We start from the raw sequence: 22,876 nt of genomic DNA on the forward strand, positions 1-22,876 counted from the left end.
ACTGTCACCAAGCTCATGGTCTACAGGGCTGTAGTAATACCTGCCCTCCTGTATGGCTCAGAGACATGGACCATGTACAGTAAGACACCTCAAGTTGCTGGAGAAATATCACCAACGATGTCTCCGCAAGATCGTACAAATCCCCTGGGAGGACAGGCGCACCATCATCAGCGTCCTCATTCAGGCTAACATCCCCAGCATTGAAGCACTTACCGCACTCGATCAGCTCCGCTGGGCAGGCCACATAGTCCACATGCCAAACACGAGACTTCCAAAGCAAGTGCTCTACTCGGAGCTCCTTCATGGCGATCGAGCCAAAGGTGGGCAGCAGAAACGCAACAAGGACACCCTTCAAGCCTCCCTGATAAAGTGCAACATCCCCACTGACACCTGGGAGTCCCTGGCCCAAGACCACCCTAAGTGGAGGAAGTGCATCCGAGAGGATGCTGAGCAACTCGAGTCTCCACGCCGAGAGCATGCAGAAATCAAGCGCAGACAGTGGAAAGAGCATGCGGCAAACCAGTCCCACCCACCCCTTCCCTCAATGACTATCTGTCCCACCTGTGACAGAATCTGTGGCTCTCGTATTGGACTGTTCAGCCACCAAAGAACTCACTTCAGGAGTGGAAGCAAGTCTTCCTCGATTCCGAGGGACTGCCTATGATGATAGTGAGATGGTGGAGGCTTTAAAGGCTGAGCAGGTGATCCCTCATCCTAGAGAATCCAGCCTCTGTCCGTGCAGCACTCCGGGTTGGTTCAGGTTTGAGATCAAAGCCTCAGTTAATTTGGACATGTCTCAGATGCTGCAAAATTCTGAAGTTAAATGTGTGGAAAAGTGACACAGGGTTTAATAGGATTGGATTCAAATCCACGACCCATTTGCTACATAAATGAGGAACTTGAGATTCCACCGAAGTTTGTGCTGTAACTGGTTATACTGCACTGGGGAACTAAACAACAGCTGAAATAATTCTCTTTATTGGCATACTTATTATACCCAATAGCATTGCAGGGAGCTGCAGGTCACTTTCACAAAGGGGTTCTTACTAACAGCAAAAAATATTTATAGTTGTGGTTTTTCAGAGAAAGCACAGCAAGAGGAACTGTGTGAGACAAAAGGTCCCATTTCTCTAACTGCCTCTCACATGTTCTTCAAAGACAAGAACTTCTTCCAGCTGATAATATGGAGTGAGACAATTATCAAATTCTCAACAATTTTCATTCTGATCGACAAAGAGAAGACAGAGGAAAACATGAAAGGTTTTGAAGTAAAGATGCTGGATGAGGGAATGTGAAATGTTGAAGAAATGACGAGGATAGAGGTGTGAGCTGAACGAATGGTCTTTATTCCTTGTACCTTGGAGATTACCCGAGTAAATGGTACTTTGTGTTTGTTGTTTGTAACTGTCCATAATGTACGTCACTTCAATTTTGCCCAGTTTAGATCTCTAACCTGCTGTTGATGAATAAACATAAGAAACAGGAGCAGGAGAAGACCATTCAGTCCCTCGAGCCTGAATAAATTCAAGACAGAAACAGACAGTTTCTTAAATGATAAGGGGTTATGGGGAATGGGCGGGGAAGTGGAGCTGAGTCCATGATCAGATCAGGCATGATCTTATTGAATGGCGGAGCAGGCTCGAGGGGCCGTTAGGCCTACTCCTGTTCCTATTTCTTATGTTCTTATAAAGGCACTGTCGAGGGTGCAGAGAAGATTTACAAGGATGATACCAGAAATGCGAAGGTATACATATCTGGAAAGGTTGGGTCTCTTTTCTCTTGAAAAAAGGTTGCGGGGTGACCTAATAGATTTAGATGAGGAAAGACGGGAGGAGGCTCTAGTGGAGCATAATCGCGGCATGTCCTGGTTGGGCCGAATGGCCTGTTTCTGTGCTGTTTATCCTATTAATCCTATGAACAGAAAGACCTGTGGATTCAAATAAAGAATTGTGTGAAAATCTGAGTGCAGATAAATAAAGCTTACAAAAAAGGCCAATAGCATATCGGGCAGCCCATTATAGAAGGGACATTAACTCCACAGAGAGCAGAAAGCAAATTCACAGGGTACTGGTGGGGGAAGTGGTGGCTTCGAGTCCAACCCATCATCAAAAAACAAGTGCGAAAATATCTTGATGTCCATCAGACAGAATCTATAGTTGTGGCTTTTGAGAGAAACACTAAAAGTGCAACAAAAGAAACTGTTTGAGCAAAGAAATCACATTTCTTTAATTGTCTCTCAAGACAAGAAGTTCTTCCAGCTAACAATATGGAACTAGATGCCACTTATCAAAATGTTGGTGATCTTTATCCTGATCAACGAAGAGGAGACAGAGGAAAACAGAAAGTGGTGAAGCCAGGTACACATCAGTGATCTGATGTTTATGTATAGTTGTATAGTTTATGCAGTTTGAGTTAATTAGCTCGAATTCACTAACACCCTCAGATCAATTAACAACAGTGTAAAGGTCATTTCTCATTGGTTGAGGGAACGTGTTGTCAGGAAATTCCATTTCTTCAGAAAAACTGTTGGATTTTCGAGCTGAACAGTGAATAAAGCAGTGGGGTGATAAACCCCTGTGACCATCCCTTTAACTGATGGTGTTAACACACAGTGAATAAAGCAGTGGGGTCATAAACCCCAGTAACCATCCCTTTAACTGATGGTGTTAGCTCACACTGAAATCTGTGAGGAAGGTTTTGAAGTAAAGATGTTGGATGAGGGATGGTGAAAAGTTGAAGAAATGACGAGAATAGAGGGTTGAGATGAACGAATGGTCTTTATTCCTTGTACCTTGCAGATTACCCGAGTAAATGGTACTTTGTGTCTGTTGTTTGTAACTGTCCATAATGTGCGTCACTTCAATTTTGCCCAGTTTAGATCTCTAACCTGCTGTTGATAAATAAACATAAGAAATAGGAGCAGGAGTAGGCCATTCAGTCCCTCGAGCCTGAATAAATTTAAGACAGAAACAGACAGTTTCTTAAATGATACGGGGTTATGGGGAACGGGCGGGGAAGTGGAGCTGAGTCCATGATCAGATCAGGCATGATCTTACTGAATGGCGGAGCAGGCTCAAGGGGCCATTAGGTCTACTCCTGTTCCTATTTCTTATGTTCTTATAGAGGCAGTGTAGAGGGTGCAGAGAAGATTTACAAGGATGATACCCGAAATGCGAAGGTATACATATCTGGAAAGGTTGGGTCTCTTTTCTCTTGAAAAAAGGTTGCGGGGTGACCTAATAGATTTAGATGAGGAAAGACGGGAGGAAGCTCGAGTGGAGCATAATCGCGGCATGTCCTGGTTGGGCCGAATGGCCTGTTTCTGTGCTGTTTATCCTATTAATCCTATGAACAGAAAGACCTGTGGATTCAAATGCAGAATTGTGTGAAAATCTGAGTGTAGATAAATGAAGCTTATAAAAAAAGACCAATAGCATATCGGGCAGCCCATTATAGAAGGGACATTAACGCCATAGAGAGCAGAAAGCAAATTCACCAGGGTACTGAAATCTGTGAGGAAAGTTTTGAAGTAAAGATGCTGGATGAGGGATGGTGAAAAGTTGAAGAAATGATGAGGATAGAGGTGAGAGATGAACAAAATGGTCTTTATTCCTTGTACCTTGCAGATTACCCGAGTAAATGGTACTTTGTGTCTGTTGTTTGTAACTTGCGTCACTTCAATTTCCTGCACAGTGTAGATCTCTAACCTGCTGCTGATGAATGTTCTTGAATTGAAGAAATGTGCGTTCGATGGGCCCAGTCATGTAAAGTTTAAAAAATTCTAGTGTTGACAACAAGTCTCGGCTTCTCTGCCTCTTCTCCAGGTCCAAATGAGAAAAGGTTTGGAGCCTTTTCCACAAGATGGTTCCCTCTAATCCTTTCAGTGATGACTTGCACTTACACTTTGCAGAACATGGTGTGCGATCAGCAGAGCCTGTCCGAGGAAAACAGTCATCTCTGGTCATCTACATTCTCCTGGGTCTCTCCATCCTGCTGTCTGTAGTCATTCTTGGCACTGCAGTTATACTGTGTAAGTTTTGTGAAATTTTAAACTTTGGAACTTATTGTTATGAATTCTGCAATGATAGTTAACAAAGCCAATACAGCGATGTGCATGAAGTAGCATGTATCAATAATGTAGGTACTGGGCCGGAATTTGGTGAAACAGTAACTGTGTGAATGCCGCACGCCACTATTAATGTACAAATCGGCCAATAACTTGTGGCGGGGAAGGGACACCCTGGATGATTTGCGCTGCTCTGACGTTACCTTCGCAAAAAACGATATCTCGCCCTTAATCTCCCCGTGAGTTTCCTGAGGTTGCTTCATAGGTACCCTGTTAATAATGTGATATTTGTTAATGAGTGCTAGTCAACCTCCCTGGCCTATAAAGTGAACAATTAAATGTCTGGAATCTTATTCCGTCAATTAGTGAATTGTTGTTGGAGATTTTAAAAATGTCAAATTTAACATTTTATTTTTTTCCTACTTTCCCTTCCTGTCTCCTTCCTCTGTCTCTCTTAAACCGATCTTTTGCTGACATTGAATTCACTCTCAGTCATTCCTAGTTCACTTCTCTGTGTTTAAATCTCATTAGTTAAGGAGTTAGCCTGTTGTTCCCGTCCTTCACTCAGGTCCTAGATGCCCCTTTGCCCTCGCCACGCTGCTATGAGCTCGAACTTCCAGCAAGTTACAGCACAAAAACCCTTTGAGCTGAAGGGGGCAGGAAAAGTCCAACTAACGGCACATGGTGCGAGTTGCCCCACTCCAGCAAAATTTGGCCCAATATTAATTCAGTCGTGGGACCGGGGACCAGTAACAGTAAAGGTGATCCTACTCGACAGTGTGGGACAGGACACATAACCACACCTTGTAGTAAATACAGGCTCACTGGTCGAACAGGGAATTGGTCACATCCTTACACTCCTGGGTTGAAGTTCCTTACAGCATTAGAGCAAAGATACACACATAGGGCTAGATTTTCGGTTCTGCTCATTTCAGGGTGGTAATGGCGGCAGGGCGGTAAAGTGAGCCTGGGTACAGTTTGCGTCTCAGTCAGCAAAATTCACCAGCTGGGCCCTGAGTGTGAGGCAGAGCGATAAGGGAGGCGTTACACCTCTTTTAAGCCGGCTGACAAACTGAAAATCCATTGCCAAAGAGCCGGCCTCGGAGTGCTCCAGGAGAGGATTCTGTGGCAAAAAAAAATCGCACCTGAAAGCACAACAAACATTCCCAATACCTTAAACATCCCACAATAAGCTACATCGCAAAAACAAAACCATCACACTTACCTCATTCACCAATTCCAGCACTCACCGCTGCTGGGACAGCTCTGATCACCTGGTTTTCCAGGCCGTCCCACCGTGGCACACTACGGGACGCTATACGGTGAGCACACAGCAAATTTCAATGTACGAGCAAAATACTGTGGATGCTGGAATCTGAAATAAAACCAGAGAATGCTGGAAATCTCAGCGGGTCAAGCAGCATCTGTGGAAAGAAAAACAAAGTCAACATTTCAGGTCAACGACCTTTCGTCAGAACTGCCAAATGTTCGAAAAGAACAGGTTCTCAAGCACTGAAAGGGGGAGAGTGAGAAAGAACAAAAGGGAAGGTCTGTGATAGGGTGGAAGGCAGGAGAGATTAGAGAGACAAAGGGGATGTTGGGTCGAATTGAAATGGTAATAGTAGAAGTTAGAAAAAAGTCAATCTGGATCACCATATGCAGTCTCTCAAAATCGAGGAAGACTTGCTTCCACTCTAAAAGTGAATTCTTGGGTGACTGAACAGTCCAATATGGGAATTACAGTCTCTGTCACAGGTGGGACAGACAGTCGCTGAAAGAAAGGGTGGGCGGGACAGGTTTGCCGCACGCTCCTTTCATTGCCTGCGCTTGATTTCTGTATGCTCTCGGCGACGAGACTCGAGGTGCTCAGCGCCCTCCCAGATGCACTTCCTCCACTTAGGGCGGTCTTTGGCCAGGGACTCCCAGGTGTCGGTGGGGATGTTGCATTTTATGAAGGAAGCTTTGGGTGTGTCCTTGAAACGTTCCCTCTGCCCACCTGGGGCTCGCTTGCCCTATAGGAGTTCCGAGTAGAGCCTTGCTTTAGAAGTCTTGTGTCAGGCATGCCAACAATGTGGCTTGCCCAACGGAGCTGGTCGAGTGTGGTCAGTGCTTCGTGCTGGGGATGTTGGCCTGATCGAGGACGCTAACGTTGGTGCGTCTGTCCTCCCAGGGGATTTGCAGGATCTTGTGGAGACATCATTGGTGGTATTTCTCCAGCGATTTGAGGTGTCTACTGTGTATGGTCCACATCTCTGAGCCATACAGGAGGGCGGGATTGGTGTGAATGGCAGAGTAATGACCAGCTGCCATTAGAGACAAAGATTAAAAAAACGGAGAAGAACAAAACATAAGATGGGGGGGGAAGACAGCCAAAGATGGCCAGAGGTTATGCTCTGAAATTGTTGAACTTGATCTTGAGCTCAGAAGGCGGTAAAGTGCCTAAACGAAAGATGAGGTGCTGTTCCTCGAGCTTGCGTTGAGCTTCACTGGAACAGTGGAGGAGTCCGAGGATGGAGATATCAGAGTGGGAGTGGAGTGGAGAATTAAAGTGACAGGCGACCGGAAGCTCAGGGTCACACTGAACGGAGGTGTTCAGCAAAGCGGTCACCCAATCTACGCTTGGTCTTCCCAGTGTAGAGGAGACCACATTATGAGCAACGAATACAGTATACGAAATTGAAAGAAGTGCACGTATATCGGTTTCACCTGGAAGGAGTATTTGGGACCCTGGATAGTGGGAAGGGAGGAGGTAAAAGGTCAGGTGTTACATCTCCTGCACTTGCACGGGAAGGTGCTGTGGGATGGGGAGGGGCTGCAGGGGGTGACTGCGGTGTGGACCAAGGTGTCCCGGAGGGAGCGGTCCCTTCAGAGCGCTGAGAGGGGAGGGGAGGGGAAGATGTGATTGGTAGTGGGATCACACTGGAGGTGGCGGAAATGGCGGAGGATGATCCGTTGAACGTGCAGGCTGATGGCGTGAAAGGTGAGGACAAGGGGAATCCTGTCATGGTTCTGAGGGGAAGGGGTGAGAGTAGAGATGCAGGAAATAGAACGGGCACGGTCGAGGGCCATCTTAACCACGGCGGAGGGGAATCCTTGGCTGAGGAAAAAGACATATCAGAGGCACGAGTGTGAAAGGTGGCGTCATCAGAGCAGATGCAACGGAGACGGAGAAACTGGGAGAATGGAATGGAGTCCTTATAAGATGTGGGGTGGGAGGAAGTATAGTCCAGGCAGCTGTGGGAGTCAGTGGGCTTCTAGTGGATACTGGTCGAAAGTCTATCCCCAGAAATAGAGACAGAAAAGTCGAGGAAGGGAAGGGAAGAGTCGGATTATGTGAAGGTGAGGGAAGGGTGGAAATTGGATGCAAAGTGAATAACATTTTCTAGTTCAGGGCGAGAGCAGGAAACGGCACCGATACAGTCATCAATGTACCGGAAAAAGAGGTGAGGGAGGGGACCCGAGTAGGACTGGAACAAAGAATGTTCCACATATCCCACAAAAAGGCATAGATAGGACCCATGCGGGTTCCCATAGCAACACCTTTAATTTGGAGAAAGTGAGTGGAGTTAAAGGAGAAGTTGTTCAATGTGAGAACAAGTTCAGCCAGACGGAGGAGGGTGGTGATGGATGGGGACTGGTTGGGCCTCTGCTCGAGGAAGAATCGGAGCGCCCTCAGGCCATCCTGGTGGGGGATGGAAATGTAGAGGGATTGGACGTCCATAGTGAAAAGGAGATGGTTGGGGCCAGGATACTGGAAACTGTTAAAATGACGAAGGGCGTCGAAGAGAGTGGACAAGGGGAGAAGAAAATAGAGTCGAGATAAGAAGAAATAAGTTCTGTGTGGCAAGAACAGGCTGAAACGATGGGTCTACCGGGGCAGTCCTGTTTGTGGATCTTAGGCAGGAGGTAGAAGTGGGCTGTGTGGTGTTGGGGAACTATGAGGTTGGTGGCTGTGGAGGGAAGATCTCCAGAGGAGATGAGGTCAGTGACAGTCTGGGAAATGATGGCTTGACGATCGGCAGTGGGGTCATGGTTCAGGGGGTGGTCGGAGGAGGTGTCAGAGAGTTGGCGATCAGCCTCTGCAAGGTAGAGGTCGGTTTGCCAAACAACAGCGCCGCCCTTGTCAGCAGGTTTATTCACAAGGTTGAAGTTGGATCTGAGCGAGCGGATTGCTGCAAGTTCAGATAGAGGTAGGTTGGAGTGAGTGAGTGAGGGGAGCAGAGAAATTAAGATGGCCGATGTATCATCGGCAATTTGCAATGAAGAGGTCTAGAGAGGGTTCGAGGCCAGAGGGAGAGGTCCAGGTAGAGCGAGATTTCTGAAAGCGTGAGAAAGGGTCGGCTGTGTGGGGGGAAGACTCCTGGCCGAAGAAGTGGGCAAGAAGGCGAAGGTGGCGGAAAAAGAGCTCAGCATTGTGCCGAGCTCGGAATTCATTGAGGTAGGGGCGTAAGGGGATGAAGCTCTGACCTTTGCTGAGGACTGATCGTTCGGGGTCAGAGAGAGGAAGGTCAGAGGCGATAGTGAAAACATGGCAGGGGATGAGATTGGAAGAAGGGATGGGATCAGGGGGAAGTGTCGGGGAGAAGGTTTCGGAGGGGCATTGGTGTCCAAGAGTTGTTGGAGTTTACAATCCTTGATACCTGAAAGGAAGGGAAAAGGTTTTTGGTGAAAGCGCCAGATTTCAAAGGATGCCGGTTTAATGCTCCCAGGCAGTGCTGCTCTGTGCCCCCGGCGGGACACTGGGATCTGGCCGGCCGCCCGGAAACCATCCCCGCCTCCATTACCGCCCCCTGGGGCACAAACATAGGCGGCAACATAGTGAAAATCCAGCCCCTACTAGGGAGACTCTTACCTCCTTCTGCCTGACAGTAACTGGACGGAATGGGACTGAAAAAAAAGACCTGGATTTATATCACGTCTTTCAGACCACCGAACCTCTCAAAGTGCTTTTCAGCCAATGAAGTACTTTTTGGACTGTTATAAACACAAACAGTAAAGTTCCTGCTCGTTCACTGGCCCGCGGACATTTTAATGCTGATGTTTTCTTGGGTGGTTGAGGCACTTGTTTGACTCAGACGGGAGCCTCATGAATAAATGTAATTCGGAGTCCTGTGATGTACAAAAGAAGGCTAAACTATTTTAATAACTGACTGAGCAGAGCCTATTGAGCCACATCAGCCACCTGTTCTAATCCCATCGCTGTTTGCACCCCGCACTCTTTGCAATCTTACTCTTTTTCCCTAAAAGTCTAATTCCCTTTTAAAAGGATTTACGAGGGTAGATTCTGATCTGTGGAGATGTGAAGAACTGCAATGTGACTGCTGGCTGCTATTAGTGTGGAGGCCATTTCAACTTCCCTGGGAAACTGTGCTCAATGGAGGGGCTGCCCCGCTCAGACCTGCCCCGTTACATCGCACTGACTGGGGGCATGTCTGGGGCTTTCCAGGACACGCCCAGGAATTCTGCCCATTGTGCCCGATAGACCCAGTGATAGGCACACTGCTGAGAGCGGGCACGGGTCCAGTTGTGTCCTGAAGAAGTCCCATGAATAATGAACACGGAGGTGATTGATCCTGAAGGGACTTATTACCTTCACAGAGTTTACCCTCTGATCCCTGAGGGGCAGGTCAACATTTTCAAACATTTATCTTTGCTTTTAGCCTCTGGGCCTTGTCATGGAGTTGCAGGGAGTTGCTCCTCAGTTCACCTGCTCAGTGCGGTGGACACCTCCATCGGGGAACTACAGCTGTGTGTGCCCATCTTGGATATCCCAATTACCCCATCCACAGGATTTGGGAAAGGATCAAGGAGACAGAAAAAGAGCAGCGAGAAGTCCCGCCCCGCTGCACTTCTGTCCCCTCAAAGGGTCAACGGGAGCTTTGGGCCAAGGACTCTCTCTCCATTCTCTTTGCAGCTCTTCACATCCCCACAGATCAAACCCAAGCCCATTACTTCCATCTCTATTTTTGTCTCTTCGCTCCTCTCTGCTCTCCTGTCTACTCCCCTTCCTATCACCCAGTCATGTCACCTTTCATTTTTCAAATGTCATTTGACCCCACAATTCCTTCTCCAACCCAGCCTACTGTCCTGGCACTGTCAGGTTTGATCCCCCTTTGGATAAGCCCACAGCTTTCCCCTGTGCCTCTGTCGAAGGGTCTATTGAGGAACCCGTCACTGCCTCCTTACAAGTAGCAACCCTAGCTGCCGCATCCTTCTCTTTTTCTCAATCTGTCCCAGTTCCTGTCCCGGTTCGTATTCCTGGCACTGACCTTGTCCCTATCGCTGGCACTGTTCCTATCACTGGCACTGTTCCTGTCCCAGTCCTTGTCGCTGACCCTGACCATGGCACTGCCCCTGATCTGGAATAGCTCTTGCACTACAGAAAGTGCAGTAATGCCATTGAAACACAGTTAGATAAGGGACTAACTTTTCATATTAATAATACCGTTTTAGTGTGAGCATTGAGTGCAAATTGGGCCACAAATGAAACGTAACCGTATTTCACTGTAATTTTTCAGTCTCACAATTATCAGCCGCCCTCGAGGAAAAGTCGCCGGCCTTCAGGACCCAGCTGTCTGGAATGAGAAACTGTGAGTTACTGGAGCAATTGTCGTACAGGGACGGGGTGGGGTGATGGGCTAAACACTGGCCATTCATATCTGGGATGTGCTTCCAATCCAGCCCAGACTGGAGAAAGGCCTTTCACAACCTCAGGATGTCCAAAGGTGCTTTACAGTCAATGAAGTACTTTTGGAATGTAGTCACTGCTGTAATGTAGTTAACGCAGCAGTCTACTTGCACACAGCAAGATCCTGTAAACAGCAATGTGGTAATGACCAGAAAAGCTGTTTTAGTAATGTTGGCCGAGAGATAAATATTGGCCAAGACATCGGGGATAACTCCCCTGGTCGTCTTTGAAATAGTGCCATGGGATCTTTTACAGCTACCTGACGGACAGCACCTCAGGCAATGCAACACTCCCTCAGTACTGCACTGCGAGCATCAACCAGGAATTTGTGCTCACGTCTGAAGCGGGGATTGAACCCATAACCTCCTGACTCAGAGGCGAGAGTGCTACCCATTGAGCCACAGCTGACACTAAAAACATAAATACCCTGTGTGATGGCCGTAAGGGTCAAGCATGAAGTTTCACTCCAGTTCATAGTGTAGCCCACAACATAAAATGGGGTCATGGATGGCCAATGTCGAATACATTGACCATGTCAACTGGTGTAAAGAAAAGAAACAGATCCACTGGTGCTGTAGGGGGCGCCAGTGTAGAAGGAGCTTTACTCTGTATCTAACCCGTGCTGTACCTGCCCTGGGAGTGTTTGATGGGACAGTGTAGAGGGAGCTTTACTGTGTATCTAACCCCCTGTACCTGCCCTGGGAGTGTTTGATGGGACAGTGTAGAGGGAGCTTTACTCTGTATCGAACCCGTGCTGTACCTGCCCTGGGAGTGTTTGATGGGACAGTGTAGAGGGAGCTTTACTCTGTATTGAACCTGTGCTGTACCTGCCCTGGGAGTGTGTGATGGGACAGTGTAGAGGGAGCTTTACTCTGTATCTAACCCCCTGTACCTGCCCTGGGAATGTTTGATAGGACAGTGTAATTGGAACGTAAGAAATAGGAGCAGTCGGCCATCTGGCATCTCGAGCCTGCTCCGCCATTCAATAACATCATGGCTGATCTGATCTTGGCCTCAACTCCACTTCCTTGCCCTCTCCCCATAATCCTCGACTCCCTTATCCTTTAAAAATCTGTCTTTCTCCACCTTAAATATATTCAGTGACCCAGCCTCCACACCTCTCTGGGGTAGAAAATTCCAAAGATTCATGACCCTCTGAGAGAAGAAATTCTTCCTCATTTCTGTTTTAAATGGGCGACCCCTAATTCTGAGACTATGCCCCAAGTTCTGGATTTCCCTGTGAGAGGAAACATCCTCTCTGCATCTACCCTGTCAAGCCCACTCAGAATCTTACACGTTTCAATAAGATCACCTCTCAGTCTATTAAACTCCAATGAGTATAGGCCCAACCTGCTCAACCTTTCTTCATATGACAACTTCTTCATCTCAGTAATTAACCTCGTGAACCTTCTTTGAACTTCCTCCAATGCAAGTATATCCCTCCTTAAATAAAGAAACCAATACTTACTCACCAATAACCTGCTCACTGATGCCCAGTTTGGGTTCCGCAAGGACTGCTCAGCCCCAGACCTCATTATAGCCATGGTCCAAACATGGACAAAGAGCTGAATTCCAGAGTTGAGAGGAGAGTGACTGCCCTTGACATCAAGTCAGCATTTGACTGAATGTAGCATCAAGGAGACCGAGTAAAACTGAAGTCAATAGGAATCTGGGGGAGTCATACCTAACACAAAGGAAGATGGTTGTGGTGGTTGGAGGTCAATCATCACAGCCCCAGGACATCGCTGCAGTTGTTCCTCAGGGCAGTGTCCTAAGCCCAACCATCTTCAGCTGCTTCATCAATGATCTTCCCTCCTTCATAAGTTCAGCAGCCCGTGCCCACATGCTGCAAGACCTGGATGACATTCAGGCTTCGGCTGATAAGTGGCAAGTAACATTCACAGCACACAAGTGCCTGACAATGATTATCTCCAACAATCGAGAATCTAACCACCGCCTCCTGACATTCAACGGAATTACCATCACTGAATCCCCCACCATTAACATCCTGGGGGTCACCATTGATCAGAAACTTAACTGGACCAGCCACATAAACACTGTGGCAACAAGAGCAGGTCAGAAGCTGGGTATTCTGTGGAGAGTGTCTCACCTCCTGACTCCCCAAAGCCTTTCCATCATCGTCAATACGCAAGTCAGGAGTGTGATGGAATACTCTCCACTTGCCTGGATGAGTGCAGCTCCAATAACACTCAAGAAGCTCGACACCATCCAGGACAAAGCAGCCCGCTTGATTGGCAGCCCAAGCACCACCTTAAACATTCACTCCCTCCATCACCGACGTACCGTGGCTGCAGTGTGGATCATCTACAAGATGCACTGAGCAACTCACCAAGGCTTTTTTGTCAGCGCCTCCCAAACCCGCGACCTATACCACCCAGAAGGACAAGGGCAGCAGATGCATGGGAACACCACCACCTCCAAGTTCCACTGCAAGTCACACACCCTCCTGACTTGGAAGAACATCACCGTTCCTTCATTGTCGTTGGGTCAAAATCCTGGAACTACCTCCCTAACAGCACTGTGAATGCACCTTCACCACAAGGACTGTAGCAGTTCAAGAAGGCGACTCACCACCACCTTCTCAAGGGCAATTAGGGATGGGCAATAAATGCTGGCCTTGTCAGCAACAACCACATCCCAGGAACTAATTTTTTTTAAACTGTACACAGTACTCCAGGTGTGGTCTCACCAATGCCCTGTACAGTTGTAGCAGGACTTCCTTACTTTTATACTCTATCCCCCTTGCAATAAAGGCCAACATTCCATTTGCTTTCCTAATTACTTGCTGTACCTGCATGTTAACTTTTTGAGTTTCATGTACAAGGACCCCCAGATCCCTCTGTACCGCAGCATTTTGTAATCTCTCCCCATTTAAATAATAATTTGCTTTTTTATTTTTCCTACCAAAGTGGATAACCTCACATTTTCCCACATTATACTCCATCTGCCAAATGTTTGCCCATTCACTTAGCCTATCTATATCCCTTTGCAGATTCTTTAGATCCTCCTCACAATTTGCTTTCCCACCTATCTTTGTATCATCAGCAAATTTAGTTACATTGCACTCGGTCCCATCATCCAAGATAGATTTAATATAGATTGTAAATAGTTGAGGCCCCAGCATTTAAAATAATGAAAGGGATAGACAAGATAGAGGCAGAGAGGTTGTTTCCACTGGTCGGGGAGACTAGATCTAGGGGGCACAGCCTCAAAATATGGGGGAGCCAATTTAAAACCGAGTTGAGAAGGAATTTCTTCTCCCAGAGGGTTGTGAATCTGTGGAATTCTCTGCCCAAGGAAGCAGCTGAGGCTAGCTCATTGAATGTATTCAAATCACAAATAGATAGATTTTTAACCAATAAGGGAATTAAGGGTTACGGGGAGCGGGCGGGTAAGTGGAGCTGAGTCCATGATCTTGTTGAATGGTGGAGCAGGCTCGAGGGACTAGATGGCCTACTCCTGTTCCTAATTCTTATGTTCTTATGATCCCTGTGGAACCCCACTGGTTAGTTTTCCAACCTGAAAATGACCCATTTATTATGACTCTTTGTTTTCTGTTAGTTAGCTAATCCTCTATCCATGCTAATATATTACCCCCAACCCAGTGAGCTCTTATCTTGTGCAGTAAACTTTTATGTGGCACCTTATTGAATGCCTTCTGGAAATCCAAATACACCACATCCACTGGTTCTCCTTTATCCACCCTGCTCGTTACATCCTCAAAGAACTCCAGCAAATTTGTGAAACATAATTTCCCGTTCATAAAACCATGCTGACTCTGTTTGACTGCTTTATGCTTTTCTAAATGTCCTGCTACTACTTCCTTAATAATAGACTCCAGCATTTTACCAATGACAGATGTTAGGGTAAATGCAGTGGTCTATAGTTTCCTGCTTTCTGTCTCCCTCTTTTCTTGAATAGGGCCACTACATTGCAGTTTCCCAATCTGCTGGGACCGCTCCAGAACACTGGGAATTTTGGTAGATTACAACCAATACATCCACTATCTCTGCAGCCACTTCTCTTAAGACCCTAGGATGCAGGCCATGTGCTTTTAATGTCTTCTACTGTGAAGAACGAAACAAAATATTTGTTTAAAGTCTCTGCCATTTCCCCGTTTCCCATTATTAGTTTCCCAGTCTCATCCTCTAAGGGACCAATGTTTACTTTAGCTACTCTTTTCCTTTTTATATACCTGTAGAAGCTCTTACTGTGTTTTTATATTTCTTGCTAGTTTACTCTCATAAATTATCTTCTCTCTCTTCATCATGCTTTGAGTCGTCCTTTGTTGGTTTCTAAAAATTTCCCAATCTTCTGGCCTTCCACTGTTCTTCGCAACATTGTATGCCTTTGTTTTAAATTTGATACCATCCTTTACTTCCTTACTTAGCCACGGATGGTTTATCCTTCTCTAAGAGTCTTTCTTTCTTACTGGAATATACCTTTGCTGAGAGTTATGAAATATCTCCTTAAATGTTTGCCACTTGTTATCTACCGTCTTACCCTTTAATTTTTTTCCCCAGTCCACTTTAGCCAACTTTGCCTTCCTACCTTTGTAATTGCCTTTATTTAAGTTTCGGACACTAATTTGAGACCTAGCTTTCTCACCCTCCAACTGAATTTGAAATTCTACCATGCTATGATCACTCATCCCAATAGCATCCTTTACGATGAGATCATTAATTAATCCCATCTCATTACACATTACCAGATCTAAAATAGCCTGCTTCCTGGTATTGTTCTGAGAAACCTTCCCGAATACACTCTATGAACTCTTCCTCAAGGCTACCTTTGCAATTTGATTTGTTCGATCAATATGAATATCAATTATTGCCGTACCTTTATTATAAGCCTCCATTATTTCTTGATTTATACTCTGTCCTACAGAGTTGGCTAAAATGGACTGGGAAAAAAAATTAAAGGGTAAGATGGTAGATAGCAAGTGGCAAACATTTAAGGAGATATTTCATAATTCTCAGCAAAGATATATTCCAGTAAGAAAGAAAGACTCTTAGAGAAGGATAAACCATCCGTGGCTAAGTAAGGAAGTAAAGGATGGTATCAAATTGAAAACAAAGACATACAATGTTGCGAAGAATAGTGGAAGGCCAGAGGATTGGGAAATTTTTAGAAACCAACAAAGGACGACTCAAAACATGATGAAGAGAGAGAAGATAATTTATGAGAGTAAACTAGCAAGAAATATAAAAACACTGTAAGAGCTTCTACAGGTATATAAAAAGGAAGAGAGTAGCTAAAGTAAACATTGGTCCCTTAGAGGATGAGACTGGAGAACTAATAATGGGAAATGGGGAAATGGCAGAGACTTTAAACAAATATTTTGTAGACTACTGTAGACTACTCCCACCAGTGACATCTTTCTCTTATTATTTATTATCTCTACCTAAACTGATTCTACATCTTGATTTTCTGAGCCAATATTATTTCTCACGACTGCACTGATCTCATCTTTTATTAACAGAGTTACCCTGCCTCCTTTTCCTTTCTGCCTATCCCTCCGAAATGGCAAATACCCCTGAATATTCAGTTCCCAGCCTTGGCCACCTTGCAACCACATCTCTGTAATGGCCATCAGATCAGACCCGTTTATTTCTATTCATCTATCTTGTTACGAATGCTGCGTGCATTCAGATTTGTGTAGTGGGAGTTTTACTCTGTATCTAACACGTGCTGTAGCTGCTCTGGGAGTGTGAGATAAGACAGTGTAGAGGGAGCTTTACTCGGAATCTAACTCATGCTGTACCTGCCCTGGAAGTGTTTGACGGGACAGTGTAGGGTGAGCTTTACTCTGTATCTAACCTCGTGCTGTACCTGCCCTGGAAGTGTTTGATGGGACAGTGTAGGATGAGCTTTATTCTGTATCTAACCCATGCTTTACCTGCCCTGGGAGTGTTTGATGGGACAGCGTAGAGGGAGCTTTACTCTGTATCTAACCCATGCTGTACCTGCCCTGGGATGACGACACTTGATGACTTTATTGTCAATAGTGCTATGTCTCACTTTGATGTAGAAACATATTTAGAAAGAACATTTTTTTAAAGTACTTGTGAAATGCTGAAAGATATTCACATGAACAAATATTTGCTCCCACACACCGTTTCCTCATGACCACATCTCCTGCCTAAGTTTTTCTCACAGTATGAGTTGCAATATTTTGTTGTATTCAGTTACCTTTTGGCTGGTTGTCAGAGCTGGTGAATGCAGCACTTTCTGTTCTTTCAGCTCCTCAGTACTCGCTTTTCGTGCCTTTACAAGCGTTGTTTGTGTTGGAAATATCCTGAGCTTTGCTGCCACTGGCTGCAGGCAAAGACTCCAAACTCCAACAGAAAGTAAATCCATCAACTTGCAAATCACTAACTCCATCCCTTCCCCATCACTGTCTCCATCCCTTCCTTCCCCATCACTGTCTCCATCCCTTCCCCATCTGTGTCTCCATCCCTTCCTCATCACTGTCTCCATCCCTTCCTCATCACTGTCTCCATCTCTTCCCCATCACTGTCTCCATCCCTTCCCCATCACTGTCCCCATCCCTTCCTCATCACTGTCTCCATCCCTTCCTTCCCCATCACTGTCTCCATCCCTTCCTCATCACTGTCTCCATCCCTTCCCCATCACTGTCTCCATCCCTTCCTCATCACTGTCTCCATCCCTTCCCCATCACTGTCTCCATCCTTCCCCATCCCTGTCTCCATCCCTTCCCCATCACTGTCTCCATCCTTCCCCATCCCTGTCTCCATCCCTTCCCTATCACTATCTCCATCCCTTCCCCATCTCTGTCTCCATCCCTTCCCCATCACTGTCTCCATCCCTTCTCCATCACTGTCTCCATCCCTTCCCCATCACTGTCTCCATCCCTTCCTCATCACTGTCTCCATCCCTTCCTCATCACTGTCTCCATCCCTTCCCCATCACTGTCTCCATCCCTTCCCCATCACTGTCTCCATCACTTCCCCATCCCTGTCTCCATCCCTTCCCCATCCCTGTCTCCATCCCTTCCCCATCACTGTCTCCATCCCTTCCTTCCCCATCACTGTCTCCATCCCTTCCTTCCCCATCACTGTCTCCATCCCTTCCCCATCCCTGTCTCCATCCCTTCCCCATCACTGTCTCCATCCCTTCCCCATCCCTGTCTCCATCCCTTCCCCATCCCTGTCTCCATCCCTTCCCCATCCCTGTCTCCATCACTTCCCCATCCTTGTCTCCATCCCTTCCCCATCACTGTCTCCATCCCTTCCCCATCCCTGTCTCCATCCCTTCCCCATCCCTGTCTCCATCACTTCCCCATCCCTGTCTCCATCCCTTCCCCATCACTGTCTCCATCCCTTCCCCATCACTGTCTCCATCCCTTCCCCATCACTGTCTCCATCCCTTCCCCATCACTGTCTCTATCCCTTCCTTCCCCATCACTGTCTCCATCCCTTCCTCATCACTGTCTCCATCCCTTCCCCATCACTGTCTCCATCCCTTCCCCATCACTGTCTCCATCCCTTCCCCATCTCTGTCTCCATCCCTTCCCCATCCCTGTCTCCATCCCTTCCCCATCACTGTCTCCATCCCTACCTCATCCCCAACTCCGTCCCTGTCCCCAGCAATGTTTCTAATCTCTGCCTGTTTCAGTTTCAGAAGTTGTTTCTGAATTGGAACAACAGGTCCGCGAGTTACAGAAGAAACTCGCTGAGTTGCAGAAATCAAGTAAGTGATTTTAAATTCAAGTGTGGTTAAATTGGGCCATGTGGTGATTACTTTTTCGTTGAAGCACGGGCATCTAAGCATCCAAAATGGGGTCCATGTCATCCAAGGTTACCATTTCATGCTTTGGTAACTTTCACTTTAATAGGAAGAGCTTAACTTAATCCAGATGTGTGTCAATGATTGTGCTGCAGCAGATGGTGCAACATGGCATTGTGAAGTCAGCTCTCCTCGAACATATCCAGGTTTGGGAGAAGGTTCGATAAACCCAGGTCCTGAGATAGTGCTGGGTGGGGCCAAAATGCCTCAAAAGTCATCGCAGCTTATTTGTTGACCCCTCTTGGATTCCTTGCCTTCACCAAGTGTTGTGTGTTCAGAACTCTCAAAGGAATACACATCCTCACCTCGTGCTCAAAATCTGAACCAATCAAGTATAAGTGGATTTGATTGGTTCACATTTCCCAGGAGCTGATTGATCCCCTTGGAAGACAAGGCACACCCAGCAGTTTCTCTGGAAGTGTAATTAGATCCTCACTGCCTGCATAATCAGTTACTTTGAAAAGTGTAATTCAAGCCATTCTGACTGCCTACTCCAGACAGAACAGAGCTCACTTGACACAGACAGGGCTCGCCCTCGTGGGTTAAGGCCATCTCCCACACGCAAACAAGTTCCTGTCCCCACCGCCCAAGTTCCTGACCCACTCACCCAACTGCCCCCCTGCCCAAGTTCCTGACCTTCCCCCGCCCAAGTTCCTTAACTTCTACCCCCAGGTTTCTGACCTATCGCCCCCACCCGGCCCAAGCTCCTGACCTCCCGCCACCCAAGTATCTGGCATTCTCCCCTGCCCTGGTTACTGAACTTCTTTCCCCTGCCCTGGTTACTGACCTTCTCCCCACTCACCGGATTTATGACCTTTTCCCAACCCCCATCATCGATAGGGTTTTGTGTACGGGTCATGGATTATTAACAGGATTATTGGGTATGAAATGAATAGTGACAGTGTTGTGACTTCCAGATTTCATCCAGTCCAGTGATGTCAGTTGCCACACATGCACCGAGATTTCCGAGAAATTAGCGAGGTGTAGGGGGAGGAGAGCGAGAGAGAACATGGTGAGGTTGGAAGACTGATCCGTCTTACCATCTGAATCACATTCTCCCTCTTATTCCCACTCCCCACTTCCCCACCCAGCCCTTCAGACCTGGATCACACTCTTCCCCATCCCCACTCGGCTCTCCGTATTTTACACCCCAAACTTCCTGACCTGCCCTCTCCTCCCTCCCTCCCCACCTGACTCTCCCCCCTCACCCATTTCTCTTATGCTCCTCAATCCCTCCCCTCCTCTCATTCACCCTCCAATTCACTCTATCTTCCCCCATCTCTTAATTCCTTCCGATTCCCTCTCTCCACCTCTCTCTCTCATTCCCCCTCAGATTCCCTCTCTTCCCCCCCCTTCTCTCATTCTCTGTCCGCTTCCCTCTCTCTCTCATTCCTCTGATTTCCTCACCCCCCTCCCTATCATTCCCCCTCTAATTCCCTCTCTCTCATTCCTCCACCAATTCCCCCTTCTCCTTCTCTCTCCTTCCCCAGTTCCCTCCCTCCCCCTCTCTCTCATTCCCCCTGCAATTCCCTCTCATTTCCCCTCTAATTTCCTCTCTCCTTCATTCTCCCTCCAATTCCCTCTACCCCACCCTCTCTCATTCCTCCTCTGATTTTCTCTCTCTCTCCCCCTCATTCCCCCTCTGAATCCCTCCCTCCCACTATCTCACTCTCCGTGCTCCCTCCGATTCATTCTCTCCCTCTCATTATGGCTCCAATTCTCTCTCCCCTTCCTATCATTCCCCCTCCGATTCCCTATCTCTCGCCCCCTCTCATTCCCCCTCTGACCTCTCTCTCCCCCCTCTTATTCCAACCCAATCTCCTCCCTCCCCCAGTCTCACTCTCACTCCAGACTCTCTCTCTCCTCGTCTATCAATCCCTCTCCGATTCCCTCTTTCCCCAGTCTCTCTTATTACCCCTCCATTTTACTTCTCTCCTCCTCTCTCTCTCCTGTCTTTCTCTCCCCCTCCCATTCCTTCTCTCCCCAGTCTGTCTCTCTCTGTCTCCCCCAGTCTCTCTCTCATTTACCCTCCAATTCCTCTCATTCCCCTCAGATTCCCTCTCTCCGCCCCTCGCCCTCTGTCCCGTCCCCTTCTCTCTCTCTGTCACCCTCCAATTCCACTTATTCCCCCCTCTCTTATTCCCCCTCACTCCCTCTTCCCAGTCTCTCTCTCCCCTTTATTTCCTGTTCTCCCTTCCTCTCTCTTCTCATTCCCCCTCTACCTCTCTCATTCTCCCTCTCTCCCACTCTTCGATTTGCTCTCTCCCCCTCTCCCACCCCCAGTCTCTCACTCTGTCACCTCTCTCACTCCCCCTCCATTTCCCACTCTCTCCCCAGTCTTTCTCTCTCCCCCACTACTCTCTCATTCCTCCTCTGATTTCCTCTCATTTCCCCTCTGATTCCCTCTCTCTCGGTCTCTCTCCCCCCCCACTCTCACATTCCCCCCTAACCCTGTCACCAGTCTCTCCCTCTCCTATTCCCCTTTCGATTTGCTCTCTCCCCCTCTCCCGCCCCCAGTCTCTCTCTCTGGCTCCTCTCATTCCCCCTCCAATTCCTGCTCTCCCCCAGTCTCTCTCCCATCTCTCTCTCTCTCAATCCCCCCTCTCCCACCTCATTTCTGTCCGATTCCTGCTCTCTCCCAGTCTCTCTCTCCCCCCTCTCTCATTCCTCCTCCCCTCCCTTTCTCATTCCTCTCCTTCCCCCACTGATTCCGTCTCCTCCAAGTCTCTCTCTCTCGCCCCCTCTCTCTCCTCCTCCCTCATTCCCGCTGATTCCTTCCCTCCCCCAGTCTCTCTCTCCCCCTTTCTCATTTCCCCTCCAATTCTATCTCTCCCCCTCTCTCATTCTCCCTTCGATTCCCTTTCACCTCCCCATCATTCATTCCCCTCCCTCTCTTATCATTCTCCCTGATTTCCTCTCCACCCCCCTCTCATTCCCCCTCCCACTCTCTGATTCCCTCTCATCCCCCAGTCTCTCTCATTCCCCCTCCAATTCCCTCTCTGCCCCATCTCTGATTCCCTCTCTCCCCGCCCTCTCAATTCCCCCCCGATTCCTTCTCTCCCCCAATATCACTCTCTCCCCTAGTCTCTCTCTCTCCCCCTCTCATTTCCCCTCCGATTCCCTCTCTCCGCCTCTCTCATTCCACCTTACTCTCTCTCAATCCCCCTCTGATTCCCTCTCTTCCCCTCCCTCTTTCTCATTCACATCCGATTCCCTCTCTCCCCATGTCACTGCCTTGTCCCCCTCGATCTCCCTAGTCTCCCAATCAAACCATGCACCACATCCCCACCAAACCCACACCAATCACCCCCATCAGACCCGAGTTGCTGGACACTCGTTGTGTTATTATACACCTAATGAATTATTGCACATCCAGTGTGATATGGCACAAAGTGTTATTGAACACACACAATGTGTTACTGAACATCCTGTCGTTATTTTACACTTGTGTGTTATTATATAGCCAGTGTGTGATTCCAACCCAGTGTGTTATTGCCCTCTCAGCGATTTGTGATATACCCTGTGTGTTATGGCATGGACAATGTGCTTTTGTACACTCCGAGTGTTACTGAACACCTGGGGAGCAAAATTGTCCTTTTTTCAGAGGTCCGTTAGCGCCTCCAGGGGTTGTTAACGGGCACAAGCCCGGGGGGGGGGGTTTGCGGGGCGTTACCGGCTCCCGGGAAATAGTCTGGGAGTTTGCGGATGGGCTGCCACGGTGAAATGTGTCACTACGCACTATTGTAGTGCCCCGGGCCGACGACTCTTCAGCGCCGTGCGCCCATCCTGTGGGGAAAGTTGCTCCACGTCCCACGAGGCTGGCCGACATCCAATCGCAGGACGGATGTCAAAGGGGAGGTCGCCAGTGCACAGGGCCATCCTCTTATTTCTTTTGGTGACTCATGAGTCGGCTTCTCTACCTGTATGTTCACGTGGTCCACGCCGCCATCGTGCAGCCCGGCTCTCAGTGGAGGCCTTGCAGAATGCGCAGTGGCCCTCGTTACTGGACCCTCAGGGACTGAAATTGCCGCTTCCCTTCAGGCCTGTTGTCACTGGAAATCAGCGACCATGCTGCAGAGTGGAGTGGCTGCCGACTTTTCATGGAATGGCCAGCGATAGCCCAATTGCCCTGCTGTGGTTTTCCGGCGGTGTGCATCACCCCCAACTTCCGTGGCGGTGATGGCCAGCACTCTTAAGTATGTCATCACTGCACTAACCGCCGAGGTCCCGGGCCGGAAGCGACATTGCCGTATAAACATCGTCCCACAGCTGGGCGGTGCCAAGAGTGGCTT

At 47.9% G+C, this 22,876-nt stretch overlaps 1 protein-coding gene across 1 annotated transcript in view; it reads left to right on the forward strand.

Moving 5' to 3' along the window:
- Positions 1 to 7,000: 7,000 nt before the first annotated feature.
- Positions 7,001 to 22,876, forward strand: part of LOC139244057 (hepatic lectin-like) — a 54,513-nt gene continuing 38,637 nt past the window's right edge. Inside the window, exons 1-3 of the mRNA XM_070870959.1 lie at positions 7,001 to 7,046; positions 10,585 to 10,656; positions 18,414 to 18,488. Coding sequence (XP_070727060.1) covers positions 7,001 to 7,046; positions 10,585 to 10,656; positions 18,414 to 18,488 — 193 coding nt within the window. The remainder of the gene's footprint in view (positions 7,047 to 10,584; positions 10,657 to 18,413; positions 18,489 to 22,876) is intronic.

This window comes from Pristiophorus japonicus, unplaced genomic scaffold (assembly GCF_044704955.1).
Source record: "Pristiophorus japonicus isolate sPriJap1 unplaced genomic scaffold, sPriJap1.hap1 HAP1_SCAFFOLD_201, whole genome shotgun sequence".
In the NCBI taxonomy this organism is placed as follows: Eukaryota; Metazoa; Chordata; class Chondrichthyes; family Pristiophoridae; genus Pristiophorus; species Pristiophorus japonicus.